This window comes from Caloenas nicobarica, chromosome Z, assembly GCF_036013445.1.
Source record: "Caloenas nicobarica isolate bCalNic1 chromosome Z, bCalNic1.hap1, whole genome shotgun sequence".
Classification (NCBI taxonomy): Eukaryota; Metazoa; Chordata; class Aves; order Columbiformes; family Columbidae; genus Caloenas; species Caloenas nicobarica.
Genome location: NC_088284.1, coordinates 58,326,326 through 58,351,538, shown reverse-complemented (window position 1 = coordinate 58,351,538; position 25,213 = coordinate 58,326,326). Strand labels below are relative to the sequence as shown.

The 25,213-nt window shown below is 39.6% G+C and overlaps 1 protein-coding gene across 1 annotated transcript in view; it reads left to right on the top strand.

Annotated features, from left to right (window-relative positions):
* The first annotated feature begins 610 nt into the window (after positions 1 to 610).
* Positions 611 to 25,213, top strand: part of TRPM3 (transient receptor potential cation channel subfamily M member 3) — a 290,416-nt gene continuing 265,813 nt past the window's right edge. Inside the window, 2 exon segments of the mRNA XM_065657683.1 lie at positions 611 to 684; positions 686 to 875. Of these exon segments, the coding sequence (XP_065513755.1) occupies positions 611 to 684; positions 686 to 875 (264 nt within the window).

The following is a 25,213-nucleotide window of genomic DNA, read 5'->3' as shown; positions in this document are numbered from 1 at the left end:
CCCAGCACTGTTACTTCATGTGTTTGCCTGTCTTTAAAAGAATTATTATGCCCCTAGATTTAATATTAAAATGAACTGAATTCTGAACTTGGATTGTTCTTTTTTTTTTTTTTTTCACTAGAATGTGCATGTTAACACTCATACTCTCATAGCACAGCTTCTATCCACTGCCACTTACTGCTAGCGCACCAATACCGTGCCAGATCAATGAAACTATGCTTTCTAGGTCCATTATATCAGTAAATCAGGAGTGAATTATCTTTTTTCCCCTCTCAGTCTTTGCTGAGCGTAGGCCCCTCCCCTCATGCCGGTTTCCCTCTCCTCGCAATGCTTTGGGAAAGAAAGTGCAAGTGCCCCTCCGCTTGCTTTATTTAAATTATCTCCTTTCTCGCCTGGGGAAGCGGAGGAGCGAGGCGGATGGCTCAGCGTGCCGGGGAGAGGCAAACCCGGCTGCTCTCTGAGGAGGGCAGGAGGGAGAGAGCGAGCAGGAGCAGCATCTCTTCGCCGCAGCCTTTTTTTTTTCTCCTGCGGGCTGCTCCTTTCCGCTCCGCCAGCGCAGCCTGCCCAGAGCAGCGGGCTGGTCGCCTCCATCCCGCCGCATTTGGTATGCATGAGCACTGCCGTTCCCACGCAGGAGGTCGCTTTCTTAAGGAGGCCCGGTGGCCGCGGCCGCGCCGCTCGCCCAGCCCACCAGCCCCGTGCCCTGCGGCGGCGCGGGCAGCGCGGGCGGGATGCGCCGCTGTCCGGTGCGCGGCTGATCTCCCGCTGGGAATTCGCGGAGGGTCATGAATCAGACCGATGCTCCCCGGCCGCTCAACTGGACCATTCGGAAGCTGTGCCATGCCGCCTTCCTCCCCTCCGTCAGGCTGCTCAAGGTACGGTGACAGCCCGCGCCGGCAGCGGGGTCTGCCGCCCGGCACCTGTCAGGGGCCCTGCAGACGCCGCTGCTGGAAAGTTAATTCAGGAATAGTCCCAACTTTGCTACTGATTAGCTTCCCTACCGCCTTTAAAACCCCTTGCGGGTACCTGAAGATACCGAAATCGCGTGTCGGTGCTCCGGTTGGCATGTTTGACTGTGGCGAAGGGTCTGTGAGAGGGGTAGAAGGGCAGAAAGGGGTGGTGGGTGTCGTCTGTGCTTCTGTTTGCCTTGTCTTGAAAAAATCAAGCCGCGAACTTCTAGGGATGAAGAAGGAGTCTGTTTCTAAGGCGTGTTCCTTTGTGAGCGGTCCTCTGCTACCTGTTCTTTGGGGTCATCTAGTCCCAAGGAACTACCAGAAGGTCCAATACTACTCAGACCAACTTACAGGTGTAAAGGTTTGTGAGTGGACAAAAATTATCTTGGTTTGCTGAAAGCTGTACATAGGAGCAGGGTCAGTTAACGACTGGCAGTGCAGACAGCGTCAGTGAAACTTTCTCGTGATGATTTTTTCTTTGTTTCTTTAAACAAGTGGCACACTTTTGAAGCTGTTTTTAAATGTGCTTTCCTATGAGAGAATTATTAATTTTTTGAAAAAAATTATCTGGGATTATAGGCAGTGGAGGGCTCTTAATCTCAGCACGCAAGTGCCACTACTACTGCATGTCCCACTGAATCCGTTTTAGAGGCATTTGTAACCAGAAAACGCAACATCTTGAATCAACTGGTCAACAAAAAAAAAGAAAAAAAACGTTAAATCGAACTGAAAAGTCTTCTTTATTCTTGGAACTTCTTAATTAATAGGATTATACAATGAAAATTTAAACAATGTAATCAGGTCCCTTTAGGCTGCTGCACCATTAGTGTGTGTTATAAAATGTTGGATTCATGACACTAGTTGTCTCAGTTGATCTTGGTACTTGATAGTTTGGCTTTGAAATTAATATGCAGTTGGGTAAAACATGGCTACTCTAACAGTGTATTGAAACATAATGTTTGATACAACTGTTTGATTTCATGGAGGTAGCTTCGAAATTAGGTCAGTCCTTACTAATGCAACATATTTGAACAGTAGTGTAGTGTATGATAGTGCACTTTGCAGGCGTTTATTTGATGTATAGCTATTGTGTATGTGAGGCACAAGTGACTATACTGTGAATCATAACAGGTATTTTCCACATCATGAGAGGAAGGGGCTACCCAAGAAAAATATTTCTGTTTCCAGAAGGGAGGTATGTGGTGAGCAGCTCCAAAGAACAGAAAAAAGATAAAACTTAGGTTGCTGGAAAAAACCAAAATATAACTAATAGAGAACAAATCAGAACATGGGGTTGATTCTCTTGCAAAGGCTTTCCCAGCCCCAGAAGCACACATTAGAATATCCATACTCTCCAACTCAGATGTATTTAGGAAAACATAATTTTTCCAAGGTGTGAGAACTCAGAGGGAAATTTTATTATCATCCTAAATACTGGGGAGGGGGGAGGGGGAAGTCTGCAATATTTCTTTTTTGGCAGACAAATGTTGCCCCCTGTGTATGGTTTCTCTTCATTGCACATTGTAAGGGTGAAATACTGCAACCGATTACTAAAAAGCTGACTAAAAATTATTTTCGGAAGATACTGCTATAACCCTTCAGAGCCAGACAGGGTGTGGACCCTGCAGAGTTAACAAGAGCAGGGCAAATAACGAGAGATAAGCAGCCTCTGCACAGAAGGGTGTGTGAGGTGTGGGAGAGACCGTAGCAGAGGAGGTGGGACTCTGGCACCATCCTGAGCTGATGAGCAGAGCTGGTTGATTGGAGAGGGAAATGCTTATATCAGCATTTTCAAGGCTCCCAATCAGCTTAGAATTCTGCTTCCAATATATTCTTCTTATCTTTGTCTTTTGTTATTTGATGTGTTCCAAGAAAGTGATTCATATAAAAGCAGGACCCCGTTGTCCTAATTCCCCAAAAAATACAACAACCAACCTGAAGGAATTCTTCTGTCACGAAGAGCTATTAAGGAGTGTGATAACAGCAGCATTAAATTACCAGATGAGCAGTCTAAATATTTTCCTGTTTTTCCTCAGGGAATTTGAAAATGTTTATGTATACAAATTCCCTCATCAGAGGGTGTCTCTATTATTTTCTGATTTGTATCTCTCTCCCAAAACAAACAAACAAAAATATCTTTTTTTTTCCTTCCCTAAATGAAAGGTGGTCCTGGAAATCCACAAACAGTGGAAGGGCAAGTGCAATAATCTATGCTCATTTTTAATTGCCCTTTTTTGAAATGTATTAAGTGGTCTTAAGGGCTAATGCAATATCATTTCTCAGCAGACGTCCAATAGGCCCTTTTTTATACAGCCTTTCTCTGCAGAGAATGACCTTAATAACAGAGCAAACTTTGCAAAAGCTGATATGTAATGGCACATTTTAATTATTATCTACTTTATTTATGGTTGCCAAACTCTATTTCAATGTACATTGTGAATTTATTAAGAGTAAGAGAATATATAATATTCCTGTGTCTGGGTCACTTCCATGCTTTATTTTAGTCTATCAGAACAAAAAAACCTAGATGACATCACTAAGTTCAAAGATACACTTTTGCCTGAACTTCTAAGGAGAGATAGCAGAGCTTTCCTGTTTTACACATGAAAAAATCACTGTGGCATGACCTGGATGAACCTTGCTAGTAAACAGGACTAACCTTTCAATTAATTCCCTCTCTTCTGAGTGAGAAGTTTAGAGTCCTTATCCTGTGGATGTAAGTTTAAGTGTAGTATTGGTGCTTTCACAGCAATGGATAAACACTGAAATCTAGGACTTACATGGAGGCCTCTCACTCTTTATTACTCACTAACAAATCTATAGGATTGTCTTGCAATAATAAAAGGTGCTATTCAGCAGGTGGGTTGTGCTCCTATTCCGTTCTGTTGAAATGGTGTGCGGTGCTCAGTTGCCCGAACTGACATTTGATAACAGCTCTGGCCACAGCGGCCTCATTTTATTTAGACAAACTGGGATCTTTTGCAGATGCTGTCCAGCTTTCTCCTTGTGCTTTTCTTCCAGGCGTGTGCTTCTGTTCTAACCCATTTCACTAATGCCTTCATGTTTAGGTATGGTTTTATAATCCTATTTTCTCAGGTTTTCATTTTCTAGCAGGCACGCAGATGCTAGGAGCTGTGTTTGAAGTACAGATTAAAACAAATTATTGGAGAACACTTTTACAACTTATGCCATCAGCTCAGCATTTTTTCCCTTAATAAAGATTTCTTATAGCATGTTCCACGCCGGTGCTTTTTGTAGTCGTTCCAACGCTTAAACATGCGCTTAAACACGCACTAACACAGCATCTAATGCCTTCACATCAGAACTAAGGGGATTAAGAAGTGCCTTAAGTGCATGTGCAGAGAGGGTGGCTTTGTGCAGGGAAGGGAACCCTCCTTCTCCTGAGACGGTCAGGTTAGTTTCCAGAGGTGGCTTTCCAGCAGTCACTTGTCCAGCTCATTTCTTTAAGAGTTCTGAAACTTATTTCTTTGTGTGTTTGGCCAAGATCTTGTTACCTTGATACGTTCTTGTTTATTTTAAAGAAGGTTTAGTGTTAGTAGCAAGCAGTCCTGATCTACTTTGTGCCATTGTTCTAGTTGCAGAAAGCTCTGGTAGTCACATTTTTGTTTGATTTATTATGGAAGAGAGTTTCTGAGTCTCCCCACATCAAAGGTTGCCTTCCAAGAAAGGAAGCCAAGTCCACATGGTGGAATTTAGAGGAAACAGACATTTTAGAACAATGTTGCATGCTCTTAAAAAAATTAATGAATGACATCATACTGAAGACTTCACTCAGAGGACCCTGTGCTCTAGGAAGGATTGCAGGTGTTGCACTTCTGCTTGGGACAGATTTCCTTGTGATACATGCTGTGGGATCAAGGAATGAGCAATACACTAAAAAAAACAAAACCCAAACGAAGCTTAGAGTAGACAGAGGACTGAAAAATAAAGGGTCTGTAATGCACAATGAGCTTAACACCACAGATTTAGAGATATGCAAGCGTAGAAGCACTTTTCAAAATATTTGAAAAGCAACAAATTACCCTGTCCATTTTTTTCTTAATAAGACTACTAAATTTTTTTGTAATGCATCTGAATTGTATGTCAGTAAGCATAAGAGATCAGACACTAAATTTCTTACCAAATGAGAAACTAGATTGCATTTTTGTGATTTCTTAAAATTTGATTGCCCTACCAAGAATGCAAAAGGTAACCCAAGAGAAAACTAAAAAGCTAGGAAATTGTTCATTTGAATGAGATACTGTCTTTTTAAGGGTGACAATATACGCATACAAAATTCTGGCTGTGCTGAAATATGTGAAATAGAAATGTGGACAATATTTCCCCTGCTACAGCAAGTTTGTCTGTGTCCATAAAGAAGGTATCTACAGGAATAAAGACTGGGAAACATGTGGCAGGCTTTATTAAGGTACATAGTGAAATACCACACTGTTCAACAGCTTAAATCAGTTAAAACCTCATTGCTATTTGATTAGCAAAGACAACTTTATTCCAGGTTATTTAAAAAAAAATGATTTGGTAAACTGAATGAAAAATTTGCCTCTCCAGAATGATGGAAGAATGAAATGTGTTCTTTATAAACCAGTACACATTTATGCTTTTGAACCTTCTACTGTGAGAAAAAGTAAGAGAGGAGAAAGCTGTATCTTCTTTGGAGTTGATTTTATTCTTCACATGGATTTGAGGCGGGGGCAGGAAAAAAGGAGTGTTATTAGACTGATAGAATAGTCCTGTTACTCAGGGAAGATACTTCTTTTTTCTTTTAATTTCTTGTAATTGGATTTGTGTGCCATAATCACAAGATGGTAATGTTAGATTATGTTATGGTCTTCAGAAACAGAAGTGCAAGCTTTTGATGCTATTTTATTCACTATCAATGAGAAAATGAGTGGAAATCACAAAGGCAGTCGAAATGTGTTGATTTTTTTATCTCAGTCTTTTGATGTCCAGTTGGCAGTGAGGTTGTCTGGTTTATCTCTGCTTAATAGGTAACGATTGATTCTGATTATAATTTTAGCTAATTTACCATATACACCTTTCAAACTGCAACAAAATGAGAGGGCAGGTTTGCTAAGTTTTGACTGAAAAAACCTGAGATATTTGGAACAAATCCTAATGCATACTGTTATCATTAGTGAGCTGGCACACTAAATTAGTTTCTGAAAGTAATACGCACATTACTGACAGTGAAATGAGGGCAGTAATTTACCTGTGCCTGCACTCAGCTGCTTACTGACTTAAATTGTAATAATGGATGAGCCACCACTACGCTTCCTTCAGGAGGATTTGATGCATTCTGGGAAGTAATGACAGGTCAGCCCTCAGGATCAGACAGCTTAAAACATACTCATGTAGAAAATATTAGTCAATGTAACAATTTTCTTCTAAATTTGCTAATAGGAAAACTAGTCATACCTCTCAGTATGGTGGGATGATATATATGGTATGAAAGATATATGAGGTTTAGGAGTGCATATAAGTTCTGTTCAGAAAGAAATTATTTGATAAACAAACATCTATTTTCCCGCCAAAAGGCCATAGTTATTTCTGTTAGAGTTGTAATAGATGTTGCATGTTTTTGACTCTAATTCACAGATTTTGTGGTGCGCATTATTTATCCTCATGAGCTCAAAAGCCACATTACAGCAAAGAGAAAGATTCTGCTTTCCGTTGCATGTTCTGTTCCTGTGCCATCGCTTTCATCATTCAGGGATGGCAGGAAAGAGACCTGGCTAGGGCATTGCTGTCCCTTTGCGATCTCCTGTTTTATCATCAAGAAATGCATTACACACACCAAATCAAGGGAGAAACAGGTGTTGCAGTGTAGCTTCATGGCACTTTTGCACAGCAATGCTTGCATTTCTCCTGCTCAGTGGTTAGCTGCGTCTCTAGTGCTTCACGTTTTATAACCAGTAATGGCCACCTGGTGAAAACATTTTATAGCTGGGGCTGAAGAACTGATGATATGCCTTTTGGGGCTTGCACATGCCCCAAAGCTACTTATTTCTTGAAGCCATGCTTCTCACCAGTGGTGAGATGAGGTGATCCTTCTCACATAGCATATCAGCATGTTCATGCGTAGGGAATTTCTGACCGATTGTCGGTTAATTTCTTCTGAAAGGGAAGGAAAAGTGGAAGCTGATAATGATTTTTCCTTTTTTATATACAGAAGTAGACACTTCATGTTGTTAATTCTTTGGCGTAGTGTACATTTTTTACGTGATCTAAGGTGAATCAGAGCTTCTTAGTAGTTTGCCTTATTGACTGAATCTTTCCCATGAGCATGACTCAGGTTGGTGACCACTGACTTGGAAGTGATATAGCAGCAAATCAGCTTCCACAAGAAGAAATAATATCCTAATTAAGAAAAAAGAAAGGGAGAGATGAAAATAAAAAGCATAGCAGTAGAAGTCATGTTTCCATGGGATAGCCTACATGTAGAAGAGGTAGACACATCACTGCCATTTTGAAGGAGGAAGCTGTAGCCTATTAATTTCATGTGGAGGGAAAAATGGTTTTGACTTTCAGGTTGGAAAAGGCTGCATGAATGCAAAGTTTCTTCTTTTCAACCAGAAAATTTTAGAAAAAAAATGGCTTTTCTTTCTAGGTGTGCCACCACTATGTGAATGCTTTTCAAAAAGAAGAGAGAGAAAAGGTAGTATGCAGCAGCTAAGGTAGAAAAATACCAGGCTGCTTTAAAGTAAGAATCCTGCAATGGCTACTGGTTTTTATCCTCTTGCACATCTATATTATTTTGCCATGCTTTCCCTAATCCTGCTGTTTTATGAACATCTTTACCTTCATCTTAGAAAATACAGTGAGATTTTTGCCACCTTCTGTGCTGCATGGCCAGTGTACTACAGTGACGAAGGTGAGATATCAGAGAAGTCATCCAGGGTTGTCCATATTTCCTGCATGCAGAAGGACTTCACTCGTAAATAATCTCTGCTTCTCATGAGGCTCAGTCTTCTCAGGCCTGAATACTCACAGGAGGTGGCAAGTGGCCTCAGTTCCCACTGGCCTTTGCAAGAGTTGATAATGTATGAAACAACACAATAAACTTGCCTATCAGAAAGTAAATGCAAGTTTCCTAATTCGTGACTGCATGAGAGATGCTTTACAGTCTTCTTTCCAAATAAATTTTTAAAAATGTAGCATTTTTATCATATATGAACAGAATTGAAAAGGATTAAGGCTGGTTCTGAATAGATGCTATTGTTTTAAAAACAACTGTAAAATGCTACTAAGTACAGAAGTCATGTAAACAACAGGCTGCAAATCCAATTCTGCTTAATGTGTTAGTGGAATCCTGTGTTAATAGCATAAGATTTTAATGTTGTCCTGCATACTGCTTCATATGTTTGAAAGGGTGCCATGTAAAAAATTCAGGCCACAATATCGTAAATGAAGCTGAGATGTTTTATTCCACCTGAATTGCTAACAAGTCTATGCTACAGTGTAAAAAGAAATGCCCTTGAGGCTCTCTGGAAATTTATGTCAAAGCCAGTAATAAGGCATGAAATAAAATCACTTCATCAAAAAATATCTTTCGTCCCCCAAATAATATGATGACATGAAAAACACTGACAAAGTGCTTTTAGTAGTGTCAAGGAAGTAACTGAATAAAATATCAAGATTCTTATGATGTAAGTAAAACAATCATCAGACTGATTTTACATTAATGAGATGGTGACTGAGTGATAACATTGTCTTTCAGTTACCGTTTCCTTTGCCTGTTGTTGGTAGATGCAGTGTGTAGATGTGGTAACTTACTGAGCCATCATAATTGAGAATTTAAGGAGGATGCACCACATTGTTTTGTTACAGAAGGATGCCAATTTCTGAACTTTGTGGTTTACTGAATCAGCATGGTATGTCGCTGGCAGGTCTGTTGCAGTGCAGTGTCACAGTTTCCCAGAACTGGATCAACTAATTACAGGGTACCCTGAGGACCTTCCAGACTCACTTTTGTATGATTGTATGTAGAATATTCTAAGTTTTCTGAATTGCGGAAGGCATTTTCCAGATAGGTTCTTGTTTAACTTTTGGGTTCAGTACTTCAAATTACTGGGTGGTGTCTTATGCAGGAGACTGTATTTGATGAACAGTGGTTTTTTTCTGCCTGCAAATTATCACATTAAAACTGTGAAAATCTGTACAACCTAGCCATAATACTACTGCTTTTCTCATTTTTTCCCCTACATTTCTGCCCATATCCTCACTGACCATTTTCCTGAACTGTATCACTCAAAGCAATTTTCTGACATCTAGCTGTTTAGCCTTTACTCACAGAAGCAATAGTGGTGCCAGGTTATGATGCCAATAATGATAATAAATAATTTGTTTACATGCAATCCAATGACTGAGCCATCCAAGGCTCCCTCTGCCTGAAGGATAGGTAGAACAGGCATCAGGATTGACCAAAATGCTAAAGACAAGCACAGCAGTAGTTTTTGGGTGTGATGGCTGTAATTTTGTTTTGTCTTTGATAGATCTGGTTGCAAAGTAATATTGCTTGGAAGCCAAATACTTTTAAAATTATTCAGTTCAAATCCAACTTTGCCTTAAAAAAGAACACGATGCTAATTTTTTCGAGGTCCTACGCTGTTTTTCTGTGAGAACAGGGTAAATTGAGATACACCGTGAAAAGAGACCTCCTAAAGTTTCTTACTCTATCCTGCTACTAACAGGACTACTTCAATATGCATAATTTCTTATAGGTGTTTCTCTAAGTTCCTAAAGACATAACCCTTATAGTCAATCTTTTACAGTGACTGCATCCATGCCATCAGAAATACTTTTCTGTGGTGTCTGCCTGAATCTTTCTTGCTGCACTTGAAGTGTATGATTTCTTGTTTTGCCCACTATGAACAGAGGGGACAGATGTAGCAGCCTTTTGTGCTTAAAAATTCTTGTGTTGTGTTTGGACATTGGCTAGTTTAATAGATCTGCACGTGACATAATGCTCTTTGTCATCTTCCAATGTAGATTATTAGATTATTAATTCCACTGTTTCCCCCCGTGGAAGTTAGACTGAGCCTCGCTTGCTGCTTTCTTTTTTCTCTCTTTCTCTAGTCTTCAGGTGTCTTACTGGAATGGCCAGCAGGGACCTGAGGGACTCCAGCTCAATCTTCCATGCTAATCCTAGCCCTATAAACTGGGAAAGGGTTGGTGAGGAAACAGAAAGTATCAGATCACTCCTTCATTTCTGTCTCCTGAAGAGACTGAGTAATATTTCTGTTAAATTGCCCACAAAGTCTTCCTGATTTAACTGACTTTACAAGAACGTGAGGTGACTAACAACTATCAGTCTTCAGGGAAAGCATTGAGGGGGCACAGTCACTTTCTATTTGCACAGTAGAAATTTTCTTTTTATTACTTTGTATAGTAATAAAACCAGTTCTTTTAATCGTTGCATTAGCAAAGAAATTTTAAAACTCAATGTGGGGGACAATCAGCATCACGGTACTTATTAAGACACTGAATTTCAAGCATATGTGCTACCTTCATTACATACAAATGAGGAAATCCAATGTTCATGTGGAATACAAAAGTGATTTTGATCCTTCTAACAGAAATTTGGAGGTGGGAGAACAAACAAGGTTTTCAGTCATATCTTAGTGGGAAATATGATCAGGTTATTTTATCTTGATACATGTGATTATTTAAGAATAATGTAAAGATAAAGATATGATCTATCAAGCTGAAAATATCCTGTGCAGTTTCTTATTAATGGTAGCTGTGGGAGCTTTAGCTTATTTAAGATGGGAATAGTAAATTGTTCAGAGAATTGCTTCCCTTTAAAAGACGTTGACTGCTATTACTACCATCCAAGGACGAGGTTTTTCCTTTTGGTTAGTTTTATTTCTTAAGTAGTGAAAATTTCCAATTTTATTTCATGTTCAAAAATTCTCAAGCATTACTAAAACATCCCATGATAAAATGGATGCCTGCAGAGTTAGAACAAATGAGAAGAACTACTTGTTCACCCAGTGTTGCAGTCTGCCAGGGATACAATAGGAAGTCTTTTATTACTGAAACTGAGGAAACTGTTTGCATCAAGTTATCTGACAAATTTAGCACCTTAGTGCCATGAAATCTGTTATCACGGATACTTTCCATTAATTTATTTAGGACTCATCTGAAAACCAATTGGATCAATGGAGACACTTTCACCAAATATTAGGGGGTGTGACCCTTATATGCCAGATAGCAGAGCTTGAAGCAGAACCACTGCAATAGTGTGGGATACATATAATGTACATTATGTTATTTTGATTCAGGACTGGGCATGTGTTCAGGTATCTCTGCTGCAAATAGTTGTGTGCATTACTAATGCTGCAAATTTTTCCCATACCAAATCCCAAGTCTACTTTCCCCTTAAGGTAAATGAAGTAGGAAACTACTTAAAATGATTAAATAAATATGAGTAGCTGCAGAGAAATGTGTGAGACATTTATTAATTAAGTTGATTAGCAGTATAGCATAGAAAAAAATACTTTTTCATTTTCTTTGAGCAATGAGGATATGCTCACTATCTATGACAGTTCTAGCCTTTGTTTGCATTCATGCAATCATAAAATGACATTTTATTACAGTTAAGCCACATTAATGGTGGAGCGTATGTTCCTAGTGCTTTGGAATTGCATAGTGAAGTATTCTACTTTAGCTCATTTTGTGAAATACGCTTTATTTCATTATCAATGTGATCGCTTAATATGACGTTGCTCCAAGCCTTGATAACTAGATTCCTTTTGACAGTAATCCCAACCCTAGTTGTGCTCTTAGCACTTGTTAGTAAATGCTCATTTGAAAGGCAGAGGTCATTTCATGTTAGGAAGGATTTTTCCGCAACGGTGGCTTAAGCTTGGCAGAAGTGGCTGTTAGACCTGAGTTCTGGGGAACACTCTGTTCCTTGGCCTTAGCCAAAGCAAGGTTAATGCTGCAACACTATCTCAGCTAAGCTGGTATGGGTATCCCATAGAATTTCTTTCTCATGCCAGAATGCTATTGAATGTGCTGCATGTATATGTATAGTCTAGCAAAAGGTCTTTGCAGATGAAAATTCCCAGTTTGGAAGCACCTATGATGTATCCTCATGAGTAAAACTAGTATTAACTTCCTCAAAGTTGCTTTTTAATGCCTTATTTTTGTGTGCTCAGAATTAATATCCCTTGACTTTATACTGAGTTTTCAGAAACCGCTGAGGCAACATTCTCTGGAAATAACAGTCCCGATACAACCATAACATTGTGTTATCTTTCTTGAAGCTGGAGGTCCCAGAATCACTAAGATTAGGGACTTATAACATGTCTGTATCAAAACTGCTCCATTAAAATTTTAGCTCTTTCTGGATTTCCTGCTCTGTGTTTCCACAATGCAATAGGCAGTGACCCTGAATTTCACATTTGAGGTCTTCCTCAGATACTCAGATTAGCTGTCATTAAAACCCTTGCTTCCTGCTCTGAGGGCTTTCAAAATGTTTCACTGGGAGGCCACAGACAGCAAAACATAATGCACTTGTTTCAGTGCAAAAAAAAAAAGATTCAGCAAGGAATGAGGTACCCATAATTAATTCAAGTAGTCGATATGTTATCTGAATACTCTGTGAATACATGAATGCTAAAACACATTATGCTTAAAGCACCAGTTATTATTATTATACTCCGCTTGTTTAGATTACGTACGTATTAGTAGAACTCTGTTTGCACTAGTTTTTTTTTTTCAAATTCCATTCATAATAGTGGGTTATTTAAAAATAAAATAATGAAGTAGGTTAGCAACAGATATATTGACAAGATGTTATAAGCAAAATAAAGCAGATGAAAATAGGGAAGTTAACATTAGCACAGTGTCTTTGAACTTCATGGACAGGATAAAATACAAATACATTTTAGAATGTCTTATGACTAATATCAGTTTGTTGCAGCAAGTTTATTTAATCAAGTTAATCCTTTCACTAGATGCTGTTTGCTGTCTGCTTCCTGATCTCATCCTGGAGATAACAGATTACTAGACCCAGATCTGAGCTAAAATTAGTTAGCTTTTCCATGTGTTCTTAGAATCATAGAAACATAGAATATCTTGAGTTGGAGGGAAGCCATGAGGATCGTAGAGTCCAACTTCCTGCTCCTTGCAGAACTTCCTAAATCTTCCTAAACCACATGACTACGAGCATCATCCAGACAGTTGGTGAACTCTGACAGGTTTGGTGTTGTGACCGCTTCCCTGGGGGCCTGTTCCAGTGACCGACCACCCTCTCAGTGAAGGAAGAACCTTTTCCTAATGTCCAGTCTGAACTTCCTCTGATGCAGCTTCATTCCATTTCCTGGTGTCCTATTGCTGGTGACCAGAGAGAGGAGGTCACCTCCCCCTCCGCTGCTCCTTAGAGGAAGCTGTAGACTGGGATGGGGTCACTTCTCAACCTTCTCCAAGCTGAGCAAGCCAATGACCTCAGCAGTTCCTCGTGATTCTTGCCTTTGAGGCCTCTCACCGTCTTGGTCACCTTCCTCTAGACACACACTAACAGTTTGATGTCCTTCTTATACTGAGGCACACAAAACTGCACACAGCACTAGAGGTGGGGCTGCACCAGCGCAGAGCAGAGCGGGACAATCTCCTCCCTCGACCAGCCAGCGATGCTGTGCTTGATGCACCCCAGGACACAGTTGGTCCTTTTGGCTGCCAGGGCACATTGTTGATTCATTTTCAACTTGCCAATAACCCAGATCTCTTTCTGCAGGGCTTCTCTCCAGCCTCTTGTCCTCTAATTTGTCCATATAACCAGGATTACCCTGTCCTAGGTGCAGAATCTGTCACTTGATCTTGTTAAATTTCAAATGGATGGTGACTGCCCGAACTCCCTAGTCTATCCAGGTCTCTCTGTAAGGCCTCCCTACCCTTAAGGGAGTCCAAGGCTCTTCCTAATTTAGTATCATCAGCAAACTTAATGTACATTCAGCTCCTGCATCCACATCATTTATAAAAACATTAAACCATTATTTGACTTCCCATTTGCTATTCTACTCTCAATATCAGAAACAGTGGTAGAAACTGGAGTTCACGGTGGACAGCAGGGTTAAACATGAAGCAGCAGTGTGTTCTTTCAGCAAAGAGAGCCAGCTGCATCCTACACTGTGTTAGGACTCTAGGCAGCAGGAGTCAAGGGAAGTGATCCTTCCCCTCTATGAGATCACATCTGAGGGCTTTGTCCAGTTCTGGGCTCCCCAGAACACGAAGCATATGGGCATGTTGGAGTGAGTGTGGTGCAGGCCACTAAATTGGCCAGGGAATTTTGCACATGACATGCAAGAGAGAGCTGGGTTTGTTCAACCACAGGAAGGGAAGGTGGAGGTGAAATCCTGTTTCTGACTTTGTATACCAAAAGCAGGCTACAGAGGAGATGAAGCCAGAGGTTTTTCAGAGATGCAGTGTCAGGACAAGTGTAATAGAAACAAGTCATCATGAGGGTGTTTAAACACTGAAACAGGTTGTCTGGACAGGCTCTAGACTTTCTGTCCTTGGAGATGCTCAGAACTGAGCTGCATGGGGCCTCAGCAGCCTGATTTAAATGGAGCTGTCTGGCGAATTGTGTTTTCCTGATTTGATATAATTTGCAAAATTGAGCAAAGACTCTTAATTTTCAAAGAAAATGTGCTTGGGTTTACAGGCTTCTCTTCTGTTTTAAATGTGGGCAGAGATATATTTTTAAACACCTTCTTAAGCAGTGCAGAACAGCACTGCAACTTCTGGGCTGTTATCACAGGAGCTTCTTGAATTCAGGAGTTGTTAGAAGAATCTTCTGAAGTTACTATCAGTGCTTGGTGGCAGCAGATATATCAAGGGTGAAAGGTGGCAAACTTTGCAGGTATTCTGTGGATGTGGAGCAGAGTGGTTTATAGGTACACATTACATTGCAATTCTGTCGTGGAGTTGTTTTTTCTGTAGCAGCTCTGCAGCCAAGTGCCTCACAAATTTGTTTGGATGGCTGCTTGTATCACGATTGTAGAAACTGATTTATAGCAACAGGCAGCTTTCAGAAAGTTCAGACAGCCATTGTTTCTCTGACTCTTTAGCATGCTAGCAGTTGAGCTAGCAATTTATATCAGCTACATGCTGTCAAGCTGTTTGTTATCTGTGACCTACTTCATCTCAAATGGAATATTTACTTGTTTATGCACAGTTATGCACAGTGGGGCTATCAGTCATTTCTTTGTCAGGACTTGTTTTGATAAGTCTTTATGAATAAGGCTAGGCACCACTGGCAGCGATGGTGGGGGATGCATCCCAAAAGATCCTGAGGTAGGGTTTTATCTTCAGGCTCTGGCGATCTCCTTCCCAGAGAGAAGTACAGGATCCCAATTGTCAGTCAATAATGAGGTTGTGCTGCTGCAGCTGTGTCCGTAAGGAAGATAGGAAAATGGTGTGGAGGATGAAGAAGGACAAAATGTCTGGGGTCTCGTGTTATGGGTCTCATTGGATGATCCTGCTGGCTACAGCAGAAGCAGTGGTTGATGTGGGGTATGACTGGTAGAAACTGAGGCCTTCTGGTCAAATTAAGAGGCCACAAAACTACAGGATCCAGGTCTGATAGGGGCCCCAGCCACCGTGGCAGGTTAGCCCTGGTCTTTGCAATGGAAATGGCCTCAGTCAGCCCCGAGCTGGAGTGGGCTCGCTGCCCCAACTTCAGTTTCCACGGACAATTTCATGATTCGTTCAGTGAGCCATGGCCATGGAGAGAAGGTCGCAGTCCCCAGAGGCCTGCTCCAGGGCAGCACATGAGGATTTGCAGACAGGGATTGCTGTAGGGGCAGGAGGTGCTACAGAGGCTTGCAGGGTTGTGACCTGCCCCCGTCAGAGCTGTCCTTGAGCACCTGAAGCCAAACCCCCAGGAGGAGATGAAAAGAAGTTGTGGAGGAGGATTGCACAGATGGTTTCAGGCTGGTCAGCGCAATCAGAGCTCAAGGCCTTGGGCAAACCCTTGCACGGAGGTGCAATACTAATCCAATTTCTTTCTCTTTTTTCTTTTTTTTTTTTTGAGGAGGAGGAGGAGGAGGGAAGAACAGGGCACTGAGAGCCGCTGTGGAAGACCTCCCAGTATAACTTAAATCAGTGTGTCATTCTGAATGTTTGCTTCATGAAAGAATTTTAAGCAATCCAGTGAATGGAATTGTCGTTAATTCCCTGCTATGTTTTCCATTTTCTTTAGGCAATTTAAACACCATTATTTGTACAGATTTGTTGTACATGTACACTCAGTTGAAGCATATTTTGGGAAAAAAGCTTTTTAAAATCTGAATTGTATTTTACAAAAAATTTTCCCTTAAGATAAATACATAGTAGAATATTTTCAATGAATAAATATTCCCCCTTGCAGGGGGGGACTAATATGACCTAATTTTCAGGGTAAACCACTAAGCAGCCATTAGACTATGCTTTTTTTTCTGAAGAAGCTGTGCTGTATCTGAAGCATTGATCAAGGTATTGATATGGAAAACAGAAGTAAAATTTTTTCTGCTTTAGTGAAAATACAAATTCAGTATTTTCCCTGCATTCTCAGTCTCAGTGTTACTTTTTCAAAGGAAAACATGTCTAATAGCTTTCTGAAAAGGTTAAGAATTTTTTCTTTAGTTTGGTAGTGGGGCTTATACCCATCAGTTGCTATTTGTTTGTAGGGCAGGCCTTTTTTTTTTTTTCCTGGTTGTTACACATTCTAATGCCTGAAGTAGTTTCCTCTTAAGCCTACTATGTATTAATAAACTAGTACTGTGGAGGAATCACTCACGTCTCACTGAGCTGGAGATATAGTGCTAGCTGTGACATTGCATCTTAGAGTGATAGTGAGTAGAGCTTGAATAAGGCTATAGGATGTAAGAGATAACAAGTACAGCTATTAGTCTTGTCTTAAAAGGATAAGGAAAATAAAATCTGTATCCACCCAAGGTATGTTTGCACAGCAGAGGGTACAATAAGTTTTCAAAAGTCCCCACCCTGTTTATAGCTCCATATTGACATACAGAAACTCACACCTGCTGACTCTAGATGGTTTCAGATGCTCTGGAAGAATTATGTCCCCTTCCTCTTCCTTCCCTCTTCCCAGGAATTGTCCAGAGGCTGTTTTCCTTTTCTACTCTTCTCCTTGGATTTTCTTGACTACCTGGAAGCAAAGTGTCAACTCACAGCCAGTTCTTCTGAAGGATCCTGGAGGATCCTTTCTGCAGTACTGTAGTAGCAACACCTGCATTTCCTTCCACAGCTAGAAGATCCAGTCACAGAATCACAGAATCACAGGATGGTTGAGGTTGGAAGAGACCTCTGGAGATCATCTAGTCCAACCCCTCTGCTAAAGCAGGTTCACCTAGAGCACACTGCACAGGAATGTGTCCAGCCAGGTTTTGAATGTCTCCAGAGAAGGAGACTCCACAACCTCTCTGGGCAGCCTGTTCCAGTGCTCTGGCGCCCTCAAGGTAAAGAAGTTTCTCCTCATATTCAGATGGAACCTCCTATGTTTCAGTCTGTGCCCATTGTCCCTCATCCTATCGTTGGACACCACTGAAAGGCATCTGCTCCCATCCAGTCAAATAATTCCACTTCTGAAGCATGGAAGATTAATCACTTGTTAACCAGCCAGACAGCATAGGAGTTATTCACTGGTTTTTCACCATGCCTTGGGCATTGATGATGCTTTGAGCTCTGCTGTTTCTTCCCTTTGGCACATGACAAGTATTTGTTTTGTGAGGACTGAAAGCATTTTAATTAGAAGTAATTCAGCTAAATATAGAGATCTACAATATACTGCAGGTCGGATCATATGATTTATTTTCCAAATGGCTTTGAATTCTTTAAAAATATTAGAAATGGATCTATTTTTTAAAATATTTTCTCAACAGGAGGTGGAAACAAAAACTCATTGCAGTGAATTAGAAGGATGATTCCCTCCTCCATATTTGAATGAAAACAAAAATAGAGAAATATTATTTTTCTTACTAAATGTATAGTCTGTTGTATGACAAAATATAGCAGTTTTGGTCCAGTTCAGGTAAAAAAAAAATTATTCTTAATCAAGTTACTGTTTAGATCATTCAGTGTATTTAAATATGATGTGCTCTCTCAGTAGTCATTGTTCCCATTGACAATTAGATGTTAAGAAATATGGTATTCATGGTTCTTAATCTTTGTTGCAATTGCACGATGATACTTGTAATGGAGCTGAATAAAACAAGATGCCATATTTTCCATACCCAGTATCTGTGCGTAAAGAAACAAATAAAAAGCAGTCTAAACAAAATGAGTTTAACCAAAACTTTAATTTTGTCCTAATCTTGTAATTGCTGCAAGCAATTACCTGTTAAAGGAAAAATAAGTAAGAGAAAACCATGTCACTATCTTCAGAATGACTTTTTGTTGAGAAATGGTTACACTACCCCAATAAACATGTGTTAATAACCTGGTATTGAATACTTGCCTCTTTGTCGTACCATCAAGTCCTGACATACTTCACTGAAGTACACATACAGACAGCACGGAGGCCTACTGTATCAGAGAACATGCATTGGTTTAAGTTGCAACCTTGGCTGGTTTAGGCTCAAGTGGTAGCATGCCATCTTTTTATTTTATGGTCTTTGCAGCTTTACTGACTGGAACCATATAACTGCAAACCAGAAATTAGGGGAAATCAGGCCCAGAATTCTGCCTCTATCCTTTTGTAGACTCTGGCTTGCCTTGACCTATGACACCAACATTTTGCTATGGTGCTGGCATATAAAGCTGTAAAATGCATGATGTAAAAAAATGAATGATGATTTGAAAATAATGTCTAAGGACAGTTTCAAGGCTAACACCAAAGTCGGTATTTTTTTTAAAAAATAGATAATGCAATGCATAAGAAGCGATATATTGATTACTTTTCTTTGTGCCTGTATATGTAATATAAATTATGGTATTTACTCAAAAATATAAAACAACAATGCATTTCTTAATAAGCAGATAGAGACAAAACCAAAACACCTGCTAGTACCAAAGTTTGGCACATATTTGAATTCTTTTCATTCATTCATGCACTTTAAAAGATTTTTCTCCAAATTAAAAATAACCCATCATTTGCTATGAGTGATAATGTCTGCTTCAGGAAGCTGAAGTGTAAGGATTGCAGACTAAAATTAAGGTAAAATAGTAAGCCTGCAAGATAAAACAGTTAGAAGGGTGATGCTGAATTAAATATGATAGCTGTGTAAACACCATTGCATACATTTTTCATCTAGAAAATCTACACTGTATAAAATCTGCTCTATTCATATGGTAATATCTCATATTCAGAGTTTCTGCCGCAGAATAGGAAATGTTTCTGCATCTGCAAGATGGATTTTTACGAAGTAGATTCAGCTTTCATTTCTTATTGTGAGGCTGATTATTGTTGCTTGATATAGATCATTTGTGTAAGTGTGTACAGTATTTTTGTTACTTATTCAGTTGTCTGAATTTTCATAAGGTAATAATGTACCAACAAAAAAAATGAAGGTATCCATTCCTTTTCCTTTGTGGTATTAGTCTATAAATTTAATTTGTTCTTGATATATAGATCTGGAGATAGGGAAGCTGTCTTTATTCAGAATAGTATTGTTAGTCTTATGCATTTGTGTGGTGTCTTTGAACATGGCTGGACCTGGCAATATTCCAGATCAAAATCATAAATTCTACAGAGATGATCGGAAAAGGTGCTTGTACAGGCTACACTAAGACCACACTCAAATGGCACTGATGTTTCAGACCCTATATCTGGTCTATACGCAGTTCTGCTAAGATGTAGTGCCTTATTTTGTAGAATTTATGTGATCAATCTTTGTGTACTTATATGCAAATAATTTATGACCAACAGAAAACTTTCACTTTGAGCTACTAGTGAAAAATGCCTCTCTCACAAGTCTGCTATGTCTTTTCCAGGAAACGTGGTATCATGTTTTCCTAGTGGACTTCCAACATCCTTATCTGTTTGGTGCATTAAAGTATATATAGTACTGAATTCACCTCAGTTGTGATTGTTGCTTGGGTGTTGAAAGTAGCAAATACAGGAAGGCTCCCATGATCTTTTATGACGCGAGACTCAATTTTTGAGAGTGAAGCAGTTTTTTTCAGTTCTCTTTTGAATAAATCTAGTCTATATATAGTGCTAGTGATCTCAACTGGCAAGGTTCGTAGGTCCTTGGTTATTCATGCACTTCATTTGTATGATATGTGCTTCAGCTCAAATCAGCTGGCAGCCCCAGCTGTGCTAATTGCACACTGTTCTGGAGACTGGCAATGATTCCAGTTCATTGGGTTGCATATAGCATATGAAGATACAGTTGACTTCTTCATTATCACCTTATGGACCATCATGAGCCATCCCTTGAAGAAAACCATTTTGTTTGATTGTCTTAGTTAAAACCCCACAATGTGAAGATTTATGACATCCATTGACAGTTGACTTCTGCCTTTGTTATAAGAATGCAATTCTCTGCAAATCCACAAATTTCTATTGTATGACACATTTGCTTTTGTGTGGAATGGTTTACTGTTATAGAGCACCTTTTCTGTCTGGATAACTTGTCTTTTCAGGTTATATGCACTTTGTTGCACACTCACAGTTTGCATTTTTTTCCTGTAAGGCCTGCAAAACAGACATTACTGCTTGCCTACTGTGTAACATGAGATCTAGAAGGCAGATTTTTGTCCTTGGCATGACATCACAGTTCATTTGCAATAGAAATGTCGTTATTTCGTCTGATCATTATTTTGTCTGTGAGACTTACCTCTTTTGGCTTCGATTTCTGAATATTAATATTCAGCTACTAAACCAGCATTAGGTTGCTTTGTGAACATATGTTGGATATCATGAGCTTCATTTGAATATAAAATGCTTGGCTGCTTCTTCTGTACATAGAGTGTATGTTCTGTTTATATTTTCTGGCACTATTTTTTTCCTTTGGATCATTTTTCTGGCACGCAGCTTTTTATTGTTGTAGTCCTCAGCAGACCTGAACAGAAAATGATTTCCTTATCCTGCCAGAAGCACTGAGATTTCATTAATTCTTTCCTCCTCCAGAACTAACTTGAGATCACCACCCCTTCCACTGATGACTTCTGAGAAACATAGGAAACCTCAGTTCTAAAGGTCCTCTAGTCAATATTAAATTATTATGTAATCTTTCTTTATTGTGTGTTCCAATAAGCAACTACTGGTAAATTCCTGCAGATTATCCAGGTGAGGTCTTAGTAAATTGCAAATTACTTTAATGAAATAATTTTTCTTCATTATAATTCAAACACGACGAATTTTTAGGATAAATTTTCTTTTTATTTAAAAAGATAGGATTCTTACACAATTCACTGATCAGTTTGTACATCAGTTAAGAAAAAACTACCGTAAGATATTAAATACTTTGAATGCTTTTTAATTTCTTTTCCATTTGAGGTGAACTTGTATTTCAATAAATATTCCCTTTTAGGGGATCTTTGCCAATTTCCGAAAACGAAATTAAATTCTCATTAATTAAATGCAAATTTAGAATTAGTAAGTAATAACCAGTCAGTAGTCTAGGGCCTAGTTCAGTTTAGGCAGAGCAGAGAGACCAGGCCACAGGAGTTTGCAGGCATATTACACAAGCCTTGTACGTGACATAGGCTGCTTATTTTTTCTTTCACCCAAGTTCTGTGCTCGCTCTCATCTTGATCAGCATTTGTTTCCTGTTCAACAAAGAGGAAAGGAACAAAACATTTAACTTTGCATAAAATGGTTTTTGTTGATTCTGTGAGGTGAAATGACTGTATTTTTCAGCTTCTATGGGGAGCCAACTTTTAAAATTAGGAACTAGGGACTATCTAATTTCCTTTTCTTTTTTCTTTTTTTAAGGATTTCCCTCAGGAGTGCTCTACATCTAGCCCTGCCTGCTCTTATGTTTTGAAACTGGTGTCTGAGAACGTCTCCCAGGTGCCCATGACACCTTTTTTTGTAGCACTGAGCTAGCAGCTCAGCTGAAGGGCCTCCTTCCTTCCTTCCTTCCTTCCTTCCTTCCTTCCTTCCTTCCTTCCTTCCTTCCTTCCTTCCTTCCTTCTGTCCTTCCTTCTGTCCTTCCTTCCTTCCTTCCTTCCTTCCCTCCTTCCTTCCCTCCTTCCTTCCCTCCTTCCTTCCTCCCTTCCTTCCTTCCTTCCTTCTGTCCTTCCTTCCCTCCTTCCTTCCTTCCTTCCTTCCCTCCTTCCTTCCTCCCTTCCTTCCTCCCTTCCTTCCTCCCTTCTTTCCTCCCTTCCTTCCTTCCTTCCTTCCTCCCTTCCTTCCTCCCTTCCTTCCTCCCTTCCTTCCTCTTTCCCTCTTCAGGTATTTCTTTATTTCTGCAGACACTGGTGAAAATCACATGCTTCCTCTCTACCAAGGAAGCAAATTTAGTCTGCATTATTAGCATTTTGGATACACTCTGTATTGTAATTTCCTTTTAGTGTCAAACCAGCCCAATATATTCTTGCTTCCACCTCTGAACTTAACACTGTGCTCATATTAGTACAGAAATTAGTACTCTGGGCAGTGCATTTCCAAAGAATTATTGCATTTCTTGAGCCTTTAAGTTCTTCTGGCTGTGCACGATGTGCCTTCGATTACTATCAGCAGCATGCCATGATTTCCAGACAAATGCATTGTTTTCATGTCTTATTATCTAAATGAGTTATATTCCATTGACTGTATACATAATTGTCTGAGAAACTATTTCATGATGAAAATTTCTGTAGTCTAATAATGTTTCTTTTGATTTGGGGCTTTTGCTTTCTTCTTGAGCAGCAGCAGCATTCAGAAGTGATGCTGATGGAGTCACTGGGCACGTTGTTATTGTTGCCCTTATTTGTTAGTTGTGTCAGTACAACACATCAGTCCTTGTTTTTTTAAGTTTGAACCTGATTTTGAAATGCTTCTGAAAACATAAACCCAAATAGGCCAGGCCGTTCATTGTCTCACATGAGCCTTACACACCTAGCAAGTCAAAAACTTGTTTGAATATAGTGCAGCTTCATGACAAATACATCTGATCAGCTTAATTTTAAAACAGCAGACTTTTAGACAAGACTTCTTTTGACCTTTCTTCCTTAATCTATTTTATTTATTTTGAGTACAAAAGATGAGTGCACACATATACCTATATACTCTGCAGTTTACCAACATGTAAGTTCAATATGTAAATGTAATTCATTCGCTATGCATTTTATTAGTAGCGAAAATGTTATTACCAAGAAGACTAAGACTAGATAAGCAATGAATAACAGATGCTTCTCTCTCTCTCTTTAAATCACCTTAAATTGTGACCTCAGGAGGATCAACAGCAGTGCTGGTATAGACAAGTAAGCATATGGCAGATGTTACCGTGATTTTGTTAGAGCAGTTAATACTAAGACATCACTCAAAAGATCCTGAGCACAAATTGTTTCAAAGGGAGAGAAGTAGAAAGATAGGTGTATCTACAACGATGGCTTTATTTCCATATGGTTTTCAATTATTTTTTTTTCTTTCGAGTAGAAGTTTTTACCTTTCACACTTTTCCTTTCTCTTCTATCCTCTGTAAATCTTCTTGTTTAAAAATAAGAAGACCCTTCACTAGAATCTATGTGAATTCGCTCAAGCCATCTACAAATACATACAAATATTTCTTCATTGTGCTGCTGCAATACATGACATTTGACCTTCCGGTGCCCTCTTTGAAAAAGTAAAGCCTTGAGGACCTGAGGCCCTTAAATAAACCTGAAGGTGATCAGTGTGTTTTTCTATATTCTCACAGGAGTGCAGAAATGACACTGTAGCCCAGCATTAGAATGTATGGACAAGGAGATTCTACCTGTGAGTGAGCTACCTAGTTGGAGGCAAGTATGAGCATGCAGACATGTTTTTCTGCGTGTTGCTAGAAAAATGAGAATTCTGTAAATACCAATTTCTTGGAAGGAAAGGTGCTAGCCACTGGCAAATGCTGCTGCTTCTTCGTCTGAAAAATACTGGAGGTTCTTGGGAAGAGAGGCAGTGATTAAGGGCAGTCTTGCAGTGCACACCCAGGAATGCCACAAAGCTGAATTCTTAGGGAATTCTCCAAGTTTTGAAGGCTGGGGTTTGCAGGCAGGCATTCAGATGCAGTTCAGCATGCTAGCTGTTTTGTTTGAACACTGACATTGTAAAAATGCATGAACGCTACAACTCAGCAGGATGCTGTTGCGACAGGCACTGTGCAAACATAATATACAAATGAGTCTAAAATTATTGCTGTGAAAGCATCAAGAAAGAAACAGAGATCAGTGCAGAAACTGGGTGTTTGTATAACCCCTACTGCAAACCAAGTCACAGAGCAGCACAGCTGAGACCCTGCTGCTTCCCCTGCTCGTCTGAAGAGTTGGTGATTTCTGGATCTGTGGGGCATCTGTGCTTGTTTCCTGTGAGATTTGGAGCTGGCTGCAGAACTGATTCACTTAAAAGTACCGTAGCAAGGGTTCATCTCAAAATAAGGACATTATACATTAATTTTAATATATTGCAATTCTTGAACCATATTTTAATGTTCATTGTATTAGTACTGGTCCAGCATTAGCAGTTATTATGGTCACTGTGCTGTTACATGCTATTAAAATATTTTGTTTAGCGTCTGCAGTGTCTAGTTATGCTCTCTCTGTATTTTAAATCCTATGAGGGACAGCTTCTTTGTAAGTTCATAATCTTGATGGCCTTGAAGTCAATTTGTTCTGAGTTACCTACAAAGAGATTTCCTCTTCCACAGGATAATAATAATTTCAGGATCTCCGCCAAGTTATTTTATTTCTTTTCAGGATATAGTTTTTTCTGCTGAGCTAGCTTCTGTTGTAACTATGGTGTATCTATAGACTGTAGAATAAAAGGCAAATGTTCTCAGAACCGTCTGGTATTTCAACTTGTTGAGTCTCTGGTGCTCCAGTCTTTCCTGGTGAAGGCTCTTTTCTTTGAATCCCATCAAATTTCCTTTAATGTTGATGTTTATGGCAGTTTAACTTCTCAGGTTAGGCAGACTCATGTAAATACTGTTTTTGATATGAAAGTGTGGGATCTTTTCTATTGCCATCTTTCACAAGTAGCTACTCTTTCTTGTAAGTGGATGAGTTACAGAAGTGCTAGACGACACAAGAAAGACTTGTGCCTCAGGGAGGATGTAATCTGGAAATAAACAAAACAGTGGTGTATTTATTTCACCTATTGGAAGACAGAATGA